The sequence below is a fragment of the Syngnathus acus genome, chromosome 9 (assembly GCF_901709675.1).
Source record: "Syngnathus acus chromosome 9, fSynAcu1.2, whole genome shotgun sequence".
Classification (NCBI taxonomy): Eukaryota; Metazoa; Chordata; class Actinopteri; order Syngnathiformes; family Syngnathidae; genus Syngnathus; species Syngnathus acus.
In genome coordinates, this window is record NC_051094.1 from 8,546,434 (window position 1) to 8,569,612 (window position 23,179).

A 23,179-nucleotide genomic window follows, 5' to 3' on the forward strand; every position below is an offset into this window, starting at 1 on the left:
ACTTTGGTAACTGTCAAGGGGAAATGAGCAAAAGGTTGCACACTGATCGTTGATGTCATTTTATTCAGAGCGGTCTCCTTTATAAATAGGCATTGTCTTAATGTGATTTATTCTTCTCAGCAAATGGTAAAATGTTGATTCATATAATAAATTATGGCATCGACTCACAAGATCCAGGGATTCAACATTTATAGTTGGAAATAAATCAGGGTGAGTTATTGGACAGCATCGTGATGTAAGATTTGTAAGAGGATGCATTGCAGTATGAAATGACCTTCAATGATACAAACAAAACTATTAAAATGACCTACAAGGTCACTGAGCACAATCGGGCGTCCAGAGGGAAAGTGCATGATTTTGCGCTTCCGAGTTTGCGCTCATGTGAGCCACTCCGCCCTGCTTATGAATCATCTCTTATTACAGGAGTCCAAACATAATTGGGTTTTTTTTTTCTTCAGGAGAGGGAGCAGCCTTCCTCATTTTCCACGCCTTGGCTTTCATGGGCTGCTTTCGCCTCAGACCTTCTGAGCATCTCTCCTGCCACCATGGCTCCACTGTAAACATTTCTCATCAGATCAGAAACTAGCGGAACTGGAAAAAAAGGCTTTCTATTCAGCAGAATAAAATATATAGTAGATAAATATACTGTAGAGCAGATTGCTGTGGAGGCCATGGTAAGATACATGAAACGTAACGGCGTAAAGTGTCTTCATCACTCGGTGTGATGTCACACATGTCCATTCAGGTGATGTCGCTTTGCTGTCAACCTCTCGTGTTGGAGATAAAAGTGGCAACATGACTGCAGCAGCAGCATAACAAAATGGAGGTTGAGATTGTAGCATGTGGCAGGTCCAAATATTCTTGGATCACTGCAAGAGATGAAAAATTTGTCAATATTGGAGCCAATGATAGACTGAAGATGAAGAACAATGACAACTGTAATGTCATTCATTAACAATGCAAAATTATCCATGGGCAAAACCATATTTTTTTGTCATTAAAATAAAAAATATATAATCAATTAAATTGTAATTATGAATATCATAATATACAAAACTAATTTATTTAATAACACCATTAATAAATTAAATGTATATACAATATTAAACGATTATAGAATATATATTCCTTGTTTTATTTACAGTAGATTGGATAGTTGATTTCTTATAGTGATGTTAAAAAACTTGAAAATAAAATTTATTAAAAATCAAGAGACTTAGGTAAATAAATCAAATAAAATTACAATTGTATTTTTACAATTGACCATTTGTGTAATTTAATAATTGGTTGAGTTGGCATGATTTTAACAATTTGACATTTAATTGATAATTGGTTAAGTCCACATAACTCAAAAAATAACATGTATTGATGTATTATTTTAACTGACCAAATAGACATCAAGAACCGATCCGTCATCACGGTCCATATCCACGTCCATGGTGCTATGCTCAGAGGTCAGGCATATGGCACTGTCCTCCAAGGTGAAGGTGGAGCTGGACCCAGCGTCCTCTCTGAAACCCAAGAAATGGTCACGTTTCATATCTTGAAGTGCATAGCAAGCAGTTTAATCTACAGCTGTGTCAACACATCTGATCAACAAGACTGCAGCGCACCTCGGTCAACCTGTCTGCATAGGAAAGAAAAGCCTCATGATTTACATATTTGGACGAAGCCGCAAGCATGGCATTGCGAGTTTTTCTTTTACTTTCATCCACAAGGGGGCAGCAGAAGACTTGTTTTCTTTGCGTGAGGTAAGGCGACTTCCTGAACACGCCAGTTTTGTAGTTTGCTCTTTTGACACGTCATTCACGTGTTTCACCAAAAAAGTCACAATACCAACTTAGATCAATACATATCTTGTCTTACACGCAATTATATTGCATCAGTATTCCTTGCTGTCTCATTGCATGATAATGCCTTCCAATAAGCTTATATTTCTTTTCAAAAAGACTTTTTGGTGATGGTGTCATGGATCGGAATGGAGCAGGGCGACCAAATGCAGCTTGGACCAGGGTTTTTGAAGGGAAAAGGGAGTTGGAAGGGAGGACAAGGGAGGACAAGGGGAACAAGCCAACAGAACCCGCAAACTAACGTAACTTAACGGCCTAACAAATATCAACGGAACCGACTGACAGAGCTGGCAAACAAAAAACGAACTAACAGAGACATGAGACAAGAACCGAGCGACGACAAACAACCCGACAGGAGTGAGGGGCAGACAGGACTTAAATACACGTCAGCTAACAAGACGTAGGTGAGAGTGATCACACTGATCCTGGGCACACAGGAGGGGAGGGGCGAGCACACAGAAATTATGACAAAATCTATACACAATGGACTGACCGGGGACGAGTCGTGACAGACGGCACATTGTAGCCTCCGCAAGAAAAGAGGTGAACTTAACACAAAGCAGTTCGTAGCCTCTGATGTAACCCAAGCATAAATATTTCACGATGTACACTAAAGCCGAGTGAGGTAATCCTAACCCTCTAAAAGAGCAGCGACACCTTCACGGATGCTTGAAGACCTGAAACATATATGAGCATACAGTGCTCATGCATTCTGGAAGCACTGAGTCACCTCTTCTGTGACTCATCGAATGCCAATTAGACGTGTGCAACGCAAAGGTACGGACGGAAATAGCGTGGGAGTGTGGCATGTGTGTGTACGGCCACGCCTGTTAAAACACCCACTCCCACGCATACAGGCTCGCATAAACATGACCTCCTTCTGGTCCCCACGGCCAGGGCCTGGCCGTGTTGTGTTTTTAAGTGCTGAACTACACTCACACAGAGCAGCCAGCCATGACACAATTAAAGCAACAGAGAGGAATAACGACATTGTTTTTGCTCCCGGGGCTCGTAAAGCCACTTTGCAAATACTGATGGAGAGACAAATACATAACTAAAGAAGCTAAGCCCGTTGGCCTATCTGAAAATAAACATGGAAGGTGTCCAGACTGGTCAATGGGCACAATTTTTCTATTAGGTCTACAGGGGAGCCAATTAAGACCACACACTTAACCGTTTTAAAAATGGACAATATACGTGCCCATGTCTATCACTATCATGTCATTCGAAATCTGAAAATATATATTAGTTCTGAAGATGAATGAAGGTTGTAGTATTGGCCAATATAAGACCCAGTGTAAATGTAACTAAGCAATGCCTGCCATCTAGTGGTGAGTGGTGATATTAAAACTCAAACCTATACAGTGGAACCGCAGAAAAAAATACATTGCCTCCGCAAAGACAAAAAAGAAAATATTGATGCCGCACCTTTCATCTGTTTGGTTGTCCACCCCGACCATGGAGGAGTCCTTGAAGTAAGACGAGTTAGCGGGGACCAGCTCAGGATGCAGGTATGAACCAAACACAGCTGAGGACACAAAAGTCACAAGATGGAGGAGGTTGTCACGTGACAGGGGACAGAAAATGCAAAAGTTCACAGATTCAAATAGAAGTATTATTTGATGATTGTATTTACTGAAGTCTTAAATTATTTTCTATTTTAAATGATCATTTCACTTTTAGCACTTATGTGGAATTTCCTTTGACATTCCAACAGAAAGCACGTTAGGGTCATTGTAGACTCCAAATCGTCCAAAAGTCAGACTGTCAGAGTTTGTCTATATTTGGCTGCAGGGTTTGTTTAATGCTCCCTAATTTCTCCACTTGAAAAGTGTCTTCAAATGACTTTGGTCGGGATTTAGTGTTACATAATCCAGCTCCTTACACTCTTTTTACAAACTGCACAAAGTTTTTACAGGCCAATTAAGCGACGGCTGATGGGCCACCAAATCCTTGTCATGGTCCATTAAAGTCACCCTGAGGGTGCACCGATGATAAAACAACCAACAGGAGACTCCTCTACGAGTATCATTCAAGATAACCTTTGCACAGATCAGGAAGGTTCACGGCGCAGTTTTTACGTACCTTGTCCATCCAGACTCGCCAGACTGCGAGCCCCCCACCGCCGCTCCCCCGTGCTCTTGTCCTCGTCCCTCTCATCCACCTGCGATGAAAGGATCTCCTGAGAGGACGACTTCAGAGCGTGGATTGATGTGCGAGTCCTCTTTGAAGGGGAAAATCGAATCTCTGCACATAAGCAAAAAAATAAATAAATAGAGGGTGGAGGTGGGGGGGGGGGCTGTCAGACTGAAGTGCAGACTAATAGCTTTGCCAAATCCTCACATCACCGCTTCGGCCGCATTCAGTCCCACAGGGAGTCCCGCACGGTTGCATAACGTGGTTATATTTAATATCGACGGGAAGTTCCAAAACAACGGTGTGAAAGCAAAACTCATGCTTGTCGGATCATTGCATGAGAGTGGCTCAATCGATCAGCTCGAAAAGCTCTCATCGAGGTCGAAATTAGAAACGTTATTTTTACTTCCTGTGTTCAGTTGCTTTATTGACGGGCGTACTTTTGAAGGAAGGTGGGAAAACACCTTTTTGTGACGTGGTGCAAAAGCGTCAACAATGTGTTCTTTTCAATTATAAAACACAAATCAAATATTTCTTTTTTTTTGCATATGAAGATATATAATTTCAAATGTTTTCTACTCTGTCATTTTCATTTAGTTGAATGAGATAACTAAAATACTAAAACATCTCTCATGTTCACAGAAACTGCAAACCACAACGACGATAACAAACGTGACACTATGATGAATATCTTTCTCACAATCCACTAATTTGATAAAACACAAGATTATTACTGTAATAAAATGCCAATATAAAGACTCACAGTCACAGTTGGCCACGCGCCTCACATTTTTATGAGTACTTCCAGGCAAACGATGAGGAAAACAATGCAAGGAATTCTCCCCCCCCCGGTTAATTTCACAATGGTCTTCCGGCACACCCGTCAATCATATGATGAAATTCAAAAAGAAAATGCATCTTCCCTATTTTGTGTCAAGAAAGGCAAACTTACGCTGAGTCTTCCTGAAGACCCGAGTGCTCATGAACTTGAGAAAGCGGCTGGCATAGAAACCGGGCCGGTGCACTGACACGGAATCCTGAGGACAAAATACGTATAATGTAAATGTGTGTATATATATTTATATGTGTGTGTGTGTGTGTGTGTGTGCACAAAGAAGAAAGAGGCTCTGTAGACTTACGCCATCATACACCAGAGCTTTCCATGAGTGTTCCAACTTCTTTATGAATCTACAGAGAGAAAGCACAAAACAGCTTGTTAGAAATATAAAAAAATATATATTTTCTTTAATGCGTCATCAAACCGTAGATGGTTGCCCCTTTGGCACCACTTACAATCGTTTATTATTTTTGCTACAGTACACCCCTGTTTGGGATGATGTAATTCACATTTAAGGGGCTGTCTCAAAAAATTAATTGGCTCTTCAGTATTTATCCCGCTGGACCTCACCTTAGCTCACCTCAACCAGCCAGCAACACTACAAGTGACATTTTTATATCCACAGACATCCTATGAGCTGAAGGTCTCACTCTCCATGATTGCATCATCGTCCTCCATCCAAAATATAACACAAAACAGTGTGTGTTGAGGGGGTAGCAAAAGATTTCAAAAGAGTTTGGTGGCTCCAGGTTATAATAAAATGAAATGTTCAGAGGGCACACATTTAAAAATGGAATGAGCGCCACCACAGGAGCTCAATTTGAAAATGACTCTTGTCAGAAACGTCTTAATTTAACACTGTGTTTATTGTTGTGGTATTTTAATGGCAAAGAAGTTAAGAAGTTAGCTAGATCAGCCTATAAACTAGTAACCACGAAAATAAACATACTCTTGGTAGCGTCAATCAAAAGTGAGCATAATTATTTCCACCGAGGAGGTTTGGTTTTAAACATTTGTTTTAGAACATCATAAAACATGGCTCTTTTATGGACCTCAGTAGATTCTACAGCTGTTGTGACTTGACAGTGAGGCGGCTTACGACCTGATTCTGGATTTTCATGCAGCGCAATATATTCCATAAACACTGTACCTATATGACTGCAGAATGTCTATGATGCCAAGGAAGATGAGCAGCTTGTCTTCTTTGTGTGTTTTGGCGGGGATGCCACCCATGCTGTTGACATAGAACAGTGTTAGACAGCACTTTTTTTTGCATTGATCAAACAAAGACATATAAGGGCGATGATAGCAAATAAATCCTGAAAGGGTGGACTACTGTTGCATAACTGGAGATGAAGACATAACCAGTATGTCCGTGTTCCCCATCTGAGCCCCACTCACGTGTCATCTGTGGTAAGGACTTCGGCCGCCTTGCCGTCTCCTTGGATGGACTCCAAGGCGGTGGAGTAGAGAACCCTTTGGCCCACAGGCCTGGATCGGTCGCCCCCCGCCTGGCCTTGCTCAAGCCCTTCTCTCTGGTTCTGGTCCAGGATGTGGACACCCAGTAGCAAGCTGTAGTCCATGATCTTAAAACTCTCCAGCACCTGAAATGACAAAAGGTTGCATGGTAGAAACTCATTGTTGCTGACCACATCAGCGTCACGCGTCATCCACCTCAAAGCGACAGGAGGAAATTTCTGCTCAAAACCGGATTCAAGCCAAATAAACATTTTTTTCTCCACAAAGTGGTACACATTGACCCGTGTGAGGAGCCTTTCACCCAGTTCCCAAAGTCTCCCGACATCTCGTCTCCTGCTGGCTTGGCTTTGAGGAGCTAAAATAGAGCACGCATTGAGCCAACCGTGAGTGAGGTGAGAGGTGGGAGTTAAATCAGCAAACTGCGATAAGAGTGACCAAGTATGTCCTCGTCGTCGCAGTCAGTCGCTTGACCCACTTTAAGGTATTATAAGGGTTAATAATCACTGAAGTAGCAAAATAAAGGTTGTTATGGAGGGGGTTCCTTGTGTGCAACCTTTTTCTTATAAGTGTAAATAAGGAAGTTTATGCAGGGGGAAATCTCAATTTAATTTCATGAGCAAACAACACGTATGCAGATGCAAACTTTACTGTGGTCACTCACACACTGCAAACCAAATATAGGGCAAATGAGTTAAAAACAAACACTAGGGCTTTTGTCTCAGCTTTGAACTTTTCCATATCAAGGATTTGCATCCCTTCGCCCCCAGTCTATTCAAACTGCAGCCCTGCTTGAAACACACACACACACCGCAATATACACACGTACTGTACACACTCGTCTGCCTACGAAAGGGCATCGAGTTGCCCCGGACTTGGCTTTCCCAGGCCCACAATCAAGATGGAATGGCAGAAAGAAAACGACTGAGCTTGTCTAGTTATTTTTGCCAAGATTTTTAATAAATGATGTTTATATGCAAGGGAGGGAAAAAAAGCAATTTTTGATTCTGGGAAATAAAACTGATTTAAGTCAGTGATCCTTAACCAGGGTCCCTTGGCACACTCTGACAGCTCATCAAGTGTGCCACGGAGAATTATCTCCTTTCCATTAATTAGTCTAACAAGCAGTTTTTATTCTTTAAAAAATATGTCTTGGTTTAATCGATGCCAGTGAGTGTTTAGCATGTAAATCTGTCATTTAGCTTTGGACCATGGAGTTTTTAACAGCCGAAGGAGGATGGCTAATGGTAACAATAAGGAGCTGTGCTGCTTGGTGTGGCCTGCTTCGCATGGCCATGAATACATTGCTCACATTCCTAAAATCCCTGGAGCAAATTTTGCTGTCTAAAGCCACAAAAATGAGAATGTGCTAACACGGTGTGCCGTTGCAGGAAAGTGTCTGAAAAGTATTCATTATTCATCAGATTTGGATGAGCCTCTTGTTCGGGGAAGCACGGAATTTAATATCCATGACTGGGTGTTTTCAAATAATAAATGAAACTGCCCTTTTCTTTCTTGGATCAGATATTATTACTCTCTCTGTGCGAAGAAACTGTAACATACGATATACATACAATCATTGCAGATATTTTAAGATATTATTAAGGGATCCATTCTTCCAAAGGAGAGGTAAGAAAGCATTTTTAGGAGCAAAATGTTAATTGCCTATTTATCCTATTTCTGCACAAATGGCTATCAGTAATATTCACTTTCATGGACAATAGAGTCTGCCCTCCCTTCTCGTTCCTTGCACTCCCCTCACCCCCTGTTGCTAGGCGGCCGCTGACCTCCCCTCTGTGTTTTGGTCGAGCAGCCTCTCCAGGGCTGACGGGCTGAGCTGCTTACTCATGGAAATGAACACACGCATTCTGCTTAGAGGGCATTTTGCTTCCCGCTCAGGAGGCGGGAACAGGAAGAGGTGAAAATAACAAAATGTGGTTAGCCTCTAAGAGCTGCTGGCTGGCCTCGTGTATTGTAGACACCACGGCAATGGATATGCAGTGGTCCCTGTCCACTGCTTCGCAACTTAGCTGCATGGTACGGGCCCACGCAGAAATAAAATAAATCCAAATTATTCGTAGTGTTCTATATATGCCTCAAATATTTTTGCTTCTGTTTATGGGTCTTTTGACACAAGAAATATGCTGTTATTTTTTGAAAACAGTAAATTAAAAAATTCATGGGTAATAATAAAAAAATATGCTCATCAGTAAAGCACATTTACCATTACACGGGCAAAAACAGCTAATTATTAATGCGTGTGTGTGCGTGCGTGTGTGTGTGAGGGTAGTTTCGTGTCAGGTTGAACTTTAAGAAAACACTGACTGAGCAAAATGGGAGGATGCCATCCAGTCTCGAAAACAGTGAAAGGAAAATAAAGAATGTGGACAAAGTCAGCATGATAGCTAATGATTTATAAGAAGCCTCATAAGCTCAGAAGATCTCTCACGATCATCTCCAGAATTTCTGTTCATTTGACTTTAAAAGTGGGAAGGCAATGAGAAATGCACACCTTATTTGCACACTTTTCCAAACATGATCGAGGTTATCTGTTACGTAAGATTGCAAGTCAACATGCCTGCAGCATCCCTCTGCTCATTAACTGTTAATATTGACAGTGTGACCGCGTCATTTTTGTTCGTCTAATTAATGCCCTCGTATTTAATAAACAAGTAATCATTTATGTAGAATTCCTTTGAACTAAAGAATGTCCAACTCTTCTGATTTCAGGCTCTCAAAAGTAATAAAATTTTATAAGCGCTTCATAGAAGAAGACTGGTTTATCTTTTGTGTTTAATCAAAACAGGACAGTTACAAACATCTGGTTTCACTTTGAAAAACAATGACCATCAATCCTCGTGTGATATTGCTTAGTCAATAAATAATACAAAATAAACAAGAATTATTGGTTAATAAATAGTGATCTCGGAAAAAATGTTTTTTCAATACACTTTAATACAAATAAAATTGTAGCCGATTAATCGCTGCAATAATCCATTTTATAATTCTTCCATAGTGATAGAAATAAAGTAGTAGATATTATTTTATAGAATAGCAGACCTGCTTTAAAAAAAAAATGAAGCTCTAAAACCTTGTCAGCAAATCATTATTATAATCGTTATTATTACTACTGCTAAGTCTCTTTGCCACTGCATAAAGGCACAGCTTGAAAGTCAGCTCCAAGTATCTCACGCTAGCAGGATCATGTCTTAATCTCATTCCGTGTTTGCCCAGATGTCATTTAGTGAAACACAAGAGACAAGAGCAGAGGGCCTAGGGACGACCCGGAGCTTAGAAAGAACACACAGTTATTTCCCAAGCACATGGAGTTCTCGTAATACTACATTTGTACCATCTACAATCTTGTTTTCAAAAAAATGTACAATATATTTGTCTTTTAGTGTCACTATCACTCGTGTATATGGCTATATTTGATTTATTGCTACCATGTTTAATTTAACCTTGATACATCCTGAGGGTGTTGTGAAATTTCGATGGATAAAGGAATGGCATTTTTCCAGAAAATGACTTGCCTCGTGAAGGTATTCTGATCATGGTGCTGATTAAAAATCACCTGATGTCAATGTCAGCATTCTTTTCACTGGGGAAAAGCGTTGGCATGTAAAAAGGATTTCCACTTACCCGGCAGTCTCTTTGCAGAGTCTTCATCAGATTGGCGTAGGTCTCCGCGTCAAAGTAAAGGCCTTCGTGCATGTCCTGGAAGTCCAGGTCTTTGAAGGTCGGGCTGGCTTTCTCTCTCTCCTTCCTGGACGCTCGTCTTTTGTACGTCGATCCTTTCAGATCGTACTTGTAGTGCATTTTAACCGAGCGAGGCAGCACGTTGTTCATGACCACCAGGCGGATGTTGATGCCTCCCGACTGGATACAGTACAGTCCGTAAAATTTGGGGAGTAAGGTGCGTGGGTTCTGGTTCAGGTTCTGTGAGGTGACAGAAAACAAAAAGTACTTTAAGCAATGCCTTGAGGACAACTCGAATAAGTACATCTATCTACATTTGATGATTTTTATTTTGTACAGAAGGTACTGTAGAAGTACTTTGATGTGACCTACCATATAGTAACCAGGAAGTAACCTCTGGAGGAATTTTGCCTCTTTGTGCTGGACTGTTTTAATGATGAACTCATCATCACTGGTTAAGTAGAAGAGAGATCCACTGGCTCCGGGGTTGGTCAGCTCAATTAGAGGCTCATTGACTAATGAGTACTAAAATGGGAAAAACATCAACAAAGTCCATTATTTGCCAAATGTGAAAAAATATTTGAAACTGTTAAAAATAAATATTCTGTGCATTCTGCTTTTGCCAAATTGGATCTTTGAGCTCCTCATGAATGTCAATCATGAGCAGCTTTGCTCCCGACGATGCATTGGCGTCATCTCTTTTTCCCTTACGCAGTCTTTTGTTTACACAAAAACATATCTGCCGTTCTCAAACAAAATAATTGTAAAATAAACACAAGTTGGGAGAGGTTGTATGACATGTAACAGGTAGAATCCAAAAAAAATGGTGAATCTCTTGGAATATTTGCTACTATGGACACAAGGTGTTTAAAAATGTATTTTAAGCTCAAGTATGAAATTTGCTGAGTGACAATGTAACGAGCTAACCGTTTCAGTTCATCCAGCAAAGCCTTACCAGGTAGTCGTCGGGTTTGATGCCGAACAGGTCCCTAAAGTAGCGGAAGGCCAGTGGTGCATAAGTCTTGAAGCGAAAGTCAGGATAATGATGTGCTGGGGTCAAGTTGCTTCCTTCACTGGAATGCAGAGAAACAGTCGAGACCCCGGAGAGAAGAAAAACAAAAAACAAAAACACACTGTTAATTTGCATGAGTCAAGATACATAAAAAGAATCCGAAAAGCATTCAAAGAATTTTTGACTACAACATGTTGGCACGGTTTGCCTTTTGATCAAAAGTAAATGAGCGGAAGTTATGTCAATTATGACGAAACAGGATTCATTCATAATGAGCACGTGTTCTCCAATTACACCATCAAGTGTATCAGCTCAATATATCTGAGCCTTGTGTCTGTCTCTGCAGGGATGACAAAACACAACACAAAAACATGATAACCTATTCTTGTATTGTCTCAAATGTAATACTAGAGCTGACATTTCTCAGAAATGTCGCCCGGTCCTGTTTGGTAACTAACCTAAGCTGAATGTCAAGGAAACACATCCGATAAGTGTGTCAAGTCTTGTGAAAAATCTTTCCTTTTTGGTACTATTGTGGTGCCCCGAGGCTAAAATGGCTGACAGAGGAAATTTATTTGTCTTCCACAGTGGTTTTAAAGCTGCTAAATGTTGTGCTCAATTGGATCAACTCCTTGGCTGTTGTGTCCTGGTGTTAGATTCTGTAAGAGGACAAATAGGGCACCGCTGTGTAATTCTACACCTGACTCCAAAGTGTTGTATGACTGCTCTGTTCAGTGTGTAATGACAAGAAAAAAAAAAAAAAAAAAAAAAAAAAAAGCAGCAAACGCCTCTCATGGGAACAATTTCGGAACACACACCTTGAAATGCTTCACTCTAATTATTGAGTCGTGTGTGTGTGCGTGTGTATCCTGGTTGTGATCACTGAGGATAAGGACACAATGTGAGTGATCCAGTGAGACTGACGGGGCCAAAACGACAAGAACCTCAAGATAGTGTTGGAAGAAAAAAAAAAAAAAGAAATAAAAGCATCTCAAACAGTCGGCTCTCTCTTGAGACGCTCTCCTGTTGTGAAGTGAAAGCGTTTTTTGTTGCTCTATGGCTGCTGTATTTGGCTTTCCCACTGCAAAGCTTACAGGTTTGCCTCAAACAAGCTGTGTTTTGTAACAAACCTCAAACTGTCTGTGTTTTGTAACAAATGAGCTCCAAGGATTAGTGACAGTAAGGCAGGAAATCAATGTCAATATTTAAAAGGACATCAGGTGACAGGACGTTTGCATGGAGTTTGCATATGCTGGTGCACCATAAAAAAAAAAAGGAAACATTTCCAGGTAGACTGTGTTTCTGCAAACTCAAACCAATGTATGACTAAATAAACGAATGAATTAATTATATTCAAATTTGAATGACCAGTGTGCATCCGAGTTGTAACTCAGAAACAAAAAAACATTACAGTCGTCTATTTATAATAAATACATTGTTCACGGCAATCAACCAACTTACATGCATGTAACTTAAAAAAGTACTGTAGTTTCATGGATATGGGTAAAAAAAAAAAAAAGAAAAAATAGGTTTTTTCAACTAAAATGCAGTATCTTGTAAATTGGCAGGATAATATACATACTAGAACATTTTGGCATTAGTTACATTTGTGTGTCACTTCAGCTATTAGTGAACATAATTATTAGTCATTTTAGAATTGGTTGAAAAAAAAAAAAAGAACCAGGCGGAGAATACCAGTTTCCCCGCTTCTATTCTTTGGCTTTGCAACAGAAACTCGTTGCACCCAAAGCGTAGCCACCTCCACATAATTCATTTTAATGTTGCTGTGTGATTCACAGACTTTTTAACCTTGGTTTCATACAATCGTCTGGCTGTTACGTAGGAATCTTTTCATGATAAAATAGAAAAAGCGTTTGAGAAAATTGCACACATCGAGGAAGGACATTTTAGTGTCTGCATGATGTGTTGATGAGAAACAAGCACCGACCTGGGCAGAAAGACACTCTCCACCACATAGAAGTCTTGCATAAGCACATCTCTGTCAGGTTTTGAGGTGAGGTTTCCAACCGTGTAGCCGATGCCCAGCTGAATGGCTCCCTTTAAGGCCGATGACGTCGTCTTGCGAGAGAAAACAAGCGTGTTGTTATTGCACTCTGTCGCCGGTGTCCCCGTTGCACGCAGAACTACAAATTGCACTTCCCTCAAAAATTGATCGAACTGATAAACGATGCTGTCGCAAAGTTCAAACAGAAAATAAAGTAACTATGGGTAGTAAGTCATGCATGGTGGATGGAAGCGGTGATGTACAAAGAGGAATTCAAACATCATTTGGGGGAAGTTAAGCCTCGAAAGAAACAAAACCTGTTTCACATCTTTACAGTATATTAATTATGGATCATTAAAAAATCAAATTTGGCAATAGTATCTCAACTTCCCATTGCTGACATCATGTTTTTCTTCGTTAGAAATTAGAAACTAGCGCTGCGCTCCATTTTACCTCAAGACACAACTCCAACAATCACTTCTGCACAATTGACACAATGAATGAATCGACAAATTAACTGAAAATGATTATTATTTCTGTAATTGGTAATGTGAAAATATTATGATGGTGTCATTTTCACCCTGGCATATACTGGTTAAATTGTATTATTATTATTTTCATCATCATCATTATTATTATTATTTTTATTTTTATCGTTATTGTTATTGCTATTGTTATTATTATTATTATTATTATTAACAGACTTGAATCGGGCATCAAAATGGCCTTGTACAAAGACATTTAGCAAATAATCTGGCACAGAATATCAACAACTGCTCAAGAGAATGTTGCATAAACAAATAAAATCTTGTTGCCTGGGTAGCAACAAGATGACCTTTGACTTCTTTTTACAGTCTGTGCAATGTGAACAGTGGTAGCCACTGTGAGAAGCCTTGCAACAGTGGCATCTTGGAATAATAATAAAAAAAAAAATGGTTGACGTAGGTAGTGATGTCAAAAGTGTGACCAGCACTTGACTGATCTCTAGCGTGAGAGCGGTCCAAAGTTCGAGACATTACGTGTTGTAAATGCATTTGTACAAAGTAATGTGAAACACGGGATCATAGGGGGAAGTTCTCTTGGACTTGTTTAGCCAAAATAAATATCAGAGCTACAAGTTCACATGCGTTGTAAAAAAAAACACATGCGTGAGAAGACAACATTTATTACCTTTTTGTATGTTTTCTCTCTGTTAGAACTCCAAGCTCCCCCGATCCCATTTTCCGTAGTGGTTGACATCTGAAAGAAAAGGTCACTCATCATAAATCCAATTATTAGACTACTGTATTATATATCACAATCAATTGTTAATATATGAGACTGTATTTGGATGAGCTGCTGGAACCGGAAGAAAGTCATGGGAAGCTCTGATTGACGCAAGACAAGGTTGCCGTGGCAACATCTTAATCACATGGTAGACAATATCCAGAAGCCCACCTCCCTTGATTGTGCCTCTAAATAACTTGAAACGAGCAATTTGAGACCAAATCACATGTCCCCAATAAAGTCCCACCACCTTTGAATAAATCACATCTTCGTCCTTTTTAAGCCAACATGTTCACTTTTATTTAAATAATGCATTTTGGTGTGAAATGTTCATAACGTTTCATCTGTAGTTTACCTTGCTTAAAGAAAAGCCTCCATTAAACAGACATTACGGCAACATCTCTTGATTGCCGGCTTGAATGATTATCCACTGTTGAGATGTAGTATGTCAGGAACCTGAATAAGAGCAGAATTCACAAACTGTTACGCAGAATAGAAAACAGAAGACAACTGTGCTCATAGACCCTTTAAATGGTAACGTGAGGGTGGGGAGAAATGTTTCCACTAATTAACAGTTCATAAGTAGCAGCAAATGTCTACAGTACAACAAAAACCTTATTGAGCTGCACAACACAAGCACACATCGGTTTCTTCATGTTTTCCATACATTTTACGAGCTGAAAATGTAAAGCTCAATTGGACTTATTTCCCACGCCAACTAGGACTGGACAGGATTCTTATGACTGATGTGTGTTTTTGCCATTTGTGGTTGGGCAATTTTACATGAATGTGTGAGGTTCAGGAGTGACTCCGTTTCACAATCGGTTCCCCCGTTTGTCGATTCACTGTTGCTCTTCATGTGGAAAATGCAACACAGATAAGAACAATAACCTTTTTGAAGTTTCTGATTAGGCCCTCACAGTTAGGGCTGATAGTGGCGACAATTTTGGCATGCACGTAATGAAGCCTCCAATATGATTTTGGAACAATCGTCTGACCAATGTCGATTGTGTTTGACCTCAGAGGTTCTCGCAGACAAAGCGCTGGATAAATGCTCATCGGTGTTATCTGAGCGGGTGAGGACTGCAGTTGCAGAGGCATAAGGGGAGGTGTTAAAAAAAAAAACAATAGCAATGTTTAGCCTTGGTCTGATAAGGCAAGTCTGCAGTGGGCTCACCACCTGCATATAAATGCTGGAAAGCTGCTGGCAGGGTTAAGAGCACTTTTCCAGTCTTGGGGGTGGCAGGGCTCAGTGGTAGAGGGGTCATTGCTAAAAATGTTGAGGACTACTTTCAGTCTTCCATATTTGGTTAAACACACTTGCAGAAATAATAGATTGCAGCTCCTGTCAGTTGCTACGAGCACACCTTAATTACAAACACACTCAAAGCACTTCTCTTTATATACTATTCAAATGATCCATGACGATTGTGGATGTTCATTATTCATTTAATTTTTTCTCGATCGCTCCCAAGAAACTTTGCTAAGACTTTATGAGGACACTATTCAATGCTGAGAAGCTGATGATCCTTTGAACCAAGCATATGACTATGAGGAATGTTAGTAAGCCTGAAAGGCCTGTTTGACTCTCTGGCCCGATTGAAAAGGCAGCTCTATAGCGCCGTTCAGCCGATAGCTCCCGCTCACCTGACCTCTCCACCCAACCGGTGGGGGCTCCAAAAGATTTTTCCAGAACAATCCACGAAGAGGCCCGTGGCTATAGTAAACAACAGATTGCTGCTGTGCGCCGCAACAAAAGGAAGGGCAGACCGAGGGCCATATCATCTCATCATTTCTTCAAGGCATCCTAATAATGCCTGCCTTGGACAGAAACTCGAAGTAAATCCATAGTATGCTGCAGATCAAACAGATGTTTGCTATATCCTCACAGACAGTGCCACTGCTTCCAGTCAGTCTACATTGAAGTCAAACAACCAGTCTTTCCCCAAAACAGTTTTGCCAAGGAAAACATGCTCTCTGGTATGAGAAAAATGCAATGTTTTGGAATTGGCTGAAAGTCAACGTACTAGATTCTTGCCAGACAGCTGATCGTTGGTATTGACAATAAAAAGAAGGAATTTGTTTGAGCAAACATGCCAGGACGTGCTCCACCCGAGTTGAATTGATTTCACTTTGGCTACAGAATTTACTGTATGTTTTCAATGTTGATTTTTTGGGTTATGAAAGAATGACGTCATGATTTCTGCTCACCAAGTTTATTTAGCTTTATTTCTCAGAGAACAATGAACGAAAAGTGAATGTCATAGCATACTATTCCTGGTAGCGATGTTAGCATTACTAACAAGTGATCTTGACAGTAGGTCTATAAGACATGTTCTGTCACTAAAACTCAACAGAACACAGATTTTACAAATGGGTTCAGTTTTTCTTCAGTCCCTAGATCCTCTTGGATTACTGGATCAAAATACAGAATCAATAGTAGACCGGCAACCAAAACGTGGCTTTGGACTAAGCACATGTGACCTTCACCATCCAAAAAAACGGGATGCTGGATAAGATCTCTGGACAGCAGTAGATACAATCAAGAAAAAATATAGGAAATATCCTTTGCTTGGCAATCGAATGGAACTGCTCTGATCACTTGATTCTCAAGTTCTTTGGAAATTAACCTCATTTACATTATCGCTCCAACTATCCATGTTCAACCCTCATTCAAGATCATAATAACAAATAAACAGTCTAGTTCCAGCAGCACAAACTGCACAGCTAAATTAAATGTGTAAATTAAGCAAGTGCAACCTATTTAAACAAAGTGTACCTCTTGAGGGAGCAGGGGTGTTTACGCTACGAGTAGCAATACTATGTATTCCTGTCACCTTGGGTAAACACTTGTCAGTGTTTGGTGTGTCAGTGGCTTAGTTACTCTTCTGTGGAAAATGCAGTCGTCACTTCTGTAAGGGCTCACGCAGCAAAGCGACAACGTGCTGTGTGGGCCCCACTGCACGAGCTGGAAATAAATCCCGAAACAATTTGAAATGATATCAAGTCTCTTGGATTAAATGCTGTTTTTCCACAGAGATTAACTCTCAGTGCCACAAGATTGGGCACATTCTACTTGTAATGCGATAAAACACCAAATGTTGCTTTGCTAAGGATAACAATGATTGGTTTTGGTGACGAATAGTTGTTTCACAAAATTGTTATTATTCTCGTTGTTGCTTGCAGAACACTGAATCATGCTGAGCTTTTTTTTTTTTTTTTTAAATATATATGTATTTACATATAAAGGTGCAGATACGTGATTTATTTTGCTTGTTTGAGTTCACAGCAGGACTTTTGTGCTCAACTTTAAATTTTTGCCATGTCATTGTGGCCATTTATTGACCAGATTATGGAGATGAGGAAGATAAATTAAAAACAGAAGGAAGTGCAAGAAGAATTATTTCAGGAGATAAGAGTGCGACTTTTGTGTTTGTCCTTGAAACTAATTTCCTGTAAGCAAACATCTTTCTTGAATGCTGATCATCCATCTATTTGTTCCTTTTCGCATTGAGGATTTGTTGTCACGCTGTCTTGAAAGTGACACAAAGTTAATTTGTTGTTATAGTCCATCAGGTGTAGAATACAGAACGTATAAAGGTGTGGCACACTTTTATAACCAATACTCCCGAGTGCATTGTGATATGACAGAATGAGTGCATACTTAGCAATAGCAAAAGACCTGAACTCTGACCTCTACAGAGTTAGTCTTTCACAAATAACGACAACAGATAGGTGAGCTGAAGTAAGACAGAAACGAATGCTTCTTCCATTTGTATTGTTTAACTGCCTGCTTACCTCCCACAAAGACAAATTAGAATGAGCTATATCAAATTATATTCATAGCAAAGCCACTGCAGTGGACAAGCTCTGCTGTGTCGTCTACACCGCTAACAAAGAAGTCTATTTTAACAAGCACAATCGCGCACAGTAGATCCATTGACTGCACTCATTCTGTTGCTGTAAAGCATAAAAAACACACAACAAACCCTAGGAGAGGCCTCCGGGTATGCTATTCCGAGTTCTTCTCTCTGGCTCCATTCTGCTTGAGAAGCAGTGAGGAAGAAGTATGTGAGGAAAGTCACATGAATCCAACCAAGCTGCCGACTTGCGGCGGGGAATTAGAGACGATTATTTGGCCAGAAAACAGAGATGTCGAAAGGGACAAGTGACGCAAAAGAAAATTGAAGACTAACTCTGTACAATGACATCAGTGACATACCGTTTACAACTTTGTCTCAGTTGCTAACATGACATGAAAAACATCATACCAACATCATATACTAACTAATGATATGAAAGAGGAAGAAAGAAGCTTTATTAAGTAACGTGGTAACGTTCTTACCTTTGGCCATGTGTTCCTTAGCAAGGCGCTTCACGTCATGTTTTATTTCTTAATTCTTTTTGATTTTGTTTGAAGTGGGTCACATTTCCGCTTCTATGATTGGAATGACACTTTTCGTTGTTGCCATTACTGAAATTCTCCAAGACACTCCAAAAAAACAAAGACTCCGAGAACACTCGGGGAAGTACATTTTGTAGATGCGCAATCACATATTACAAGATGACATCATGCATGATGACGTTTGGGAAGCTTTTATTTCCGGAAAATGTGATCAAATTCCAATCTTGGCAGTTTTGACTTTTATTTGCCATTCATACATTTTGGACCCATCATTTCCATGTCATGTGGGCTCAGCAGGACCAGAACAACGAGCAGGAAAACAAAACCGCAACAACAAACAACACCACCACTGAATAATCGGGATACTTGCTAGGCGGCCAACTGCTCCCCATGCCAGCAAACCACCAGCGGTCTAATAAGCCGCCCAATTATACGACAATCAGGACTGCGAGCTCTTTGAAGAGCATGCAGCGAGGCCATGAAGGGGAAGTCATTATGAATGAGATGAATTTTACATCCAAATTGAGCCTGCTCCAAAGATCTTGACACTATTTGTTGACAACACGCCAGTCCCTCGGTTCTCACGTCCATGCCATACCATAACACCGCTCCACGAAGCAGAAAAACTCCTTCACGTGGAGCAGGCCACTTTGACAAGTTACATAATGTGAGTTGTTGTTGACGTCTGTAGACTTCACTTGAATCGCCTGACTGCTCAAATCACTTTCCGCATGACAGGACGAGCTATTAGGAAAAGCATGAAAGCTTAGAAAAAATTTTAGTTTTGTCATGGGTTGCCAGTGTTCTTTCTATATACCGCATACAAATGATTACATGAATGTATCTGAACTGTAAGTGTATGTTGTGATGTTAAAAACAATCTACCAAAGTCATCATTGTAAATTTTTTAATCATTTGCTTATATTGTACAGAAGATCACACAAAGTCACAAGATGGAAAGTTTATTACTGGAGGTGACTTCACATTTTTAATATCTGCTGAAGTTTGTGATCTTTCCTATCTTATGATGTGACGTTTGGCCGGTGTTGTCAAGAGTGAATGAACATAATAACAGGAGATAACGGAGAACAAACTATGCCCTTCTTGCAGAAGTGAAAAGGAAGCTGTCTAGGTCTCGTGGCCCTGTTTGACCTGTCTAGAGTAGACCACATAGCGTCTTCGTCACGATTCACCCGGGGCCTTGATTATTTGTATTTTTGGTGAGATGTTAAAAATTCACGAGCTTAGAAACAGTCAGTCTGCTTTGTCAATGTCCCCATAAAACAAACGTTAGGATAGTTTCCGTTTGACGACTTAGGTCTTCCTTTGTGAAAGCAGTACACGATTAACCAGTTGGAGAGTAATGATTAAGAAGCGACGCTCGAGGGCCTGCCACCACCTTGAGAGCGTACCCATTAACCAATCACAAACTGCTGACAGCACCTCCACCAGTTAATTACAGCCAAATACCGCAATTTGCGTGGAGGCCAGTTTGTCCTGTTTTGAATGCCAATCGTGTTAGAAAAACTTCTTAACCCAGTCCCTTGTTTGTAGCTAAAATTTGTATGCGGGCACCAATCGCATTTTATCTGCTCGGAAAGATTTGTTGTCACAACAAAGAAAAGAGAAGAAACAAAGTGAGCAGGTTTAGGCGTTGATAGTAAATGCAATACCGGGAAATTCTTTTTGTAGTAAAAACATGAACGTGAATAAGAGCGATGGAGTGACCTACGTGTCACTATCACAGTACAGTGAGGCATTTTTATCTGAGTTGTAAGCAAAAACCCGCCGAGGGGGCACACACATGGTACGTAACACCATTATCAGGATTGCGAGTAATCGCTAGGACCGGGAACTAGCATCCACTTATGCAACTGTCTTAAATGATGGCCATATGCTTGTTATGCTGCAATCACCGTTGAATCTGTGCACACAGAGCGTTCTTTGACCGACTATCACAAGACTGCACTCACATCCTTACAGCTTGTCATAGATGGGTTGCCATACAATAAGATGATACAGAGCAATACGGTATTTATTATTGAACTAAATAGAAATTCCATTCATCCATTCGCGCTCATGAAAAAACCAAACTTTTTAAAAAAAATTTTTTACATTGGAACAAACCCAACTGTGTGTTCATGAAGGTTAGGGTTAGGCGTGTGCCTTTAAAGGGGGCGTGGCCTAATAAGAAACATTAGGAACACTGTCGGTGAGGAACATCTGGAAGTGGGTTTTGGCCTACTCGTGATATAATTTTGGCTGCAAGTGCATCGCAATTGTTTTTGCCTTGTAAAAAATCTAAAATCAGATGCAGTTCTATAATTGAAGCTTTACTACTGTATACATTGTTCAGTGACCTGGAGCAGCTAATAATTGGCTAATATGGGGCAGCTAATAAGCAAGCAAACACATTTATTCCTTATAACTACTTCAAAGCAACTGAAAGGGAATGTCTTTTGATGTGTCTGAGACACAATTTAATCAGATAATCTGATTAATACTGACAAAAAAATCAGCCTTGTAATGTGGTGGCACATCTTGCTGTTGGGAAGATTACATAAGGCACAGATGCCGCTCACTAGGACTGCATTTGCGTTTCAAGAGTAACAAACTGGGCGCAGGAGGGCCGATGTTACCCCTAAAGACACAGCAGAGCATTTGCATGAGCAATTTCCTTTTCAAATAGTTTCAGCCAGTGCGGAATAACTCTGCTGTCTCCCAGGCAAATTCAGGATGAACACAGGAACTTCCTAAAGGAAACCACAGACCTATCGCCTCTAATTTGGATGACTGCTCATCTTTCAGGCTATTTTTTTTTCCTGTTTTAATAAATCAGCATTAAAAAACAATACAACAAAGAAATAAAATCAAACTTTTTTTTTGGAGGAGGGAAGCTTTCATACCAAGGATCAACATACATACATTATATTTTTCATGGAGATATTAAACAATGTCTTTTAAAACAGTGCAAAAGATTCTAATTGTTAGATGACTTACTAAAAGAAAAAGTTGAATCAATATTTGTCTTTTTTTTCTTCCTGGGGAAAAAAAGTCACAACCCATTGGCGGTGTCGCAGTACCAAATGATCCACTTGTCAGAAGCTAAGAACACACAAGGGGCTCTTATGTGATCCCTTAAAAAGCACTAGACCATATAAATAATTATTTTGGTTATTTAGTACAGTAAAGGCTCAAAACAACGGCTATACTGCATTTCAATGGTGTTAGAAATTGCTGCATGACTTCCTCTATGACAAAAACAATTGCCCAATCATCACTATGTATTTCCTATCAGGGTGGACATACTGTACTTGCAGTTTCTCACAAATCATACGGCTAACCTCTTCATCCATTCCATGGAAATCAAATGAGAGTGAACAACAAATACTCGTGAGCTGGCAGAGCTGCTGTTGTATCCTATGAAGTGAACTAAGACATTTCATTTGCTGACGAATGCAATTCAAAAGACTCTATTGTTCCTTTTACTGACTGTTCATTACAATTACTGTACATAGGCAGAACAATTACTGTGCAGTACGTGCACATCGCAATAAGAGATAATGCACTCAGCCGCCCCTTTATTAGATACACTTGCAAACTCTAATGATAACGCGCACAGTTGGAACTGGAATTGTGAAGAGCAGATATGTTTGTGTGACTTCTAAATTGTTGTTGGTATAAAACTGCAAATCATTGTAGTGCGGTGTGGTTTTAATATTTTAGTGCTGACCCAGTGCACAGACAATAATAAACATTCCATGATCAGTGTCAATCACTATTTTGGAGAGAACACTTTTCTATATATGTACCTTAATGGAATTGACAGTGTTGGTACAATTCGAAAAGGAAAAGGTTAATGAAATGAGGTTTGTTTCATGAACAATATTAATGCGTTTTTGAGTTGATGCCGTATAAAGAATAAATTCACCTGCTCCTCTTTTGCTCACCTGTCGCGATATTGACCAAAGACACGAACAAGAAATGAGACATGTAACATAAAGACGTGCGTGTCCTGTTTGTCAACTCTGATAAAGATATTTGCGTGGTTTATTAGGAATACAAGCTAAGCTTACCTGCTAGTCGACCTCTTTCCGGAGCAGACGAGTCGGGGGAAAAAATGTTTTCTTTTTTGCTCGGCGGTGCAGCTACGTTTTGCTGCAGTCAAGTCCGCAAAAATATCAATAAACTCAAATGCGGCGTGCGTCCAACGCGTCTGACTCAACTACTACTGGGCACAAACTACTCCTGCGATAACAGCAGGCAGGATGACCACTGTGCGTGTGTGCGTGCGTGCGTGCGCTTGTGCCCTGGCTGTCACACAGCGAGCCATTCAGTGCAACACAACTTTGAAAACAGACTCAAACACGCCATCTGCTGGCTGGGAAAAGAAAATTTCAACCAGAATAAATGGCAAATCCGTTTGAAAAGTTGAAAGCAATTAGACGAAAATGAGTAAATTCCATAGTACCACCGTAATGGCCAGCAGATG

At 40.2% G+C, this 23,179-nt stretch overlaps 1 protein-coding gene across 1 annotated transcript; it reads right to left on the reverse strand.

The window, feature by feature from the left end:
- Positions 1–43: 43 nt before the first annotated feature.
- On the reverse strand, positions 44–22,985 carry pip5k1bb (phosphatidylinositol-4-phosphate 5-kinase, type I, beta b). Its single transcript, XM_037259941.1, has 15 exons — positions 22,764–22,985; positions 14,638–14,738; positions 14,187–14,255; positions 12,960–13,090; positions 10,955–11,072; positions 10,372–10,524; positions 9,943–10,239; positions 6,226–6,428; positions 5,975–6,058; positions 5,126–5,174; positions 4,939–5,023; positions 3,936–4,097; positions 3,279–3,378; positions 1,388–1,511; positions 44–869 (listed from the first exon to the last, which is right to left on the reverse strand). Exons 3-15 carry the CDS (start codon positions 14,253–14,255, stop codon positions 867–869), a joined length of 1,578 nt encoding a protein of 525 aa, XP_037115836.1. The 5' UTR covers positions 14,638–14,738; positions 22,764–22,985; the 3' UTR covers positions 44–866.
- Between the last annotated feature and the right edge of the window lie 194 nt (positions 22,986–23,179).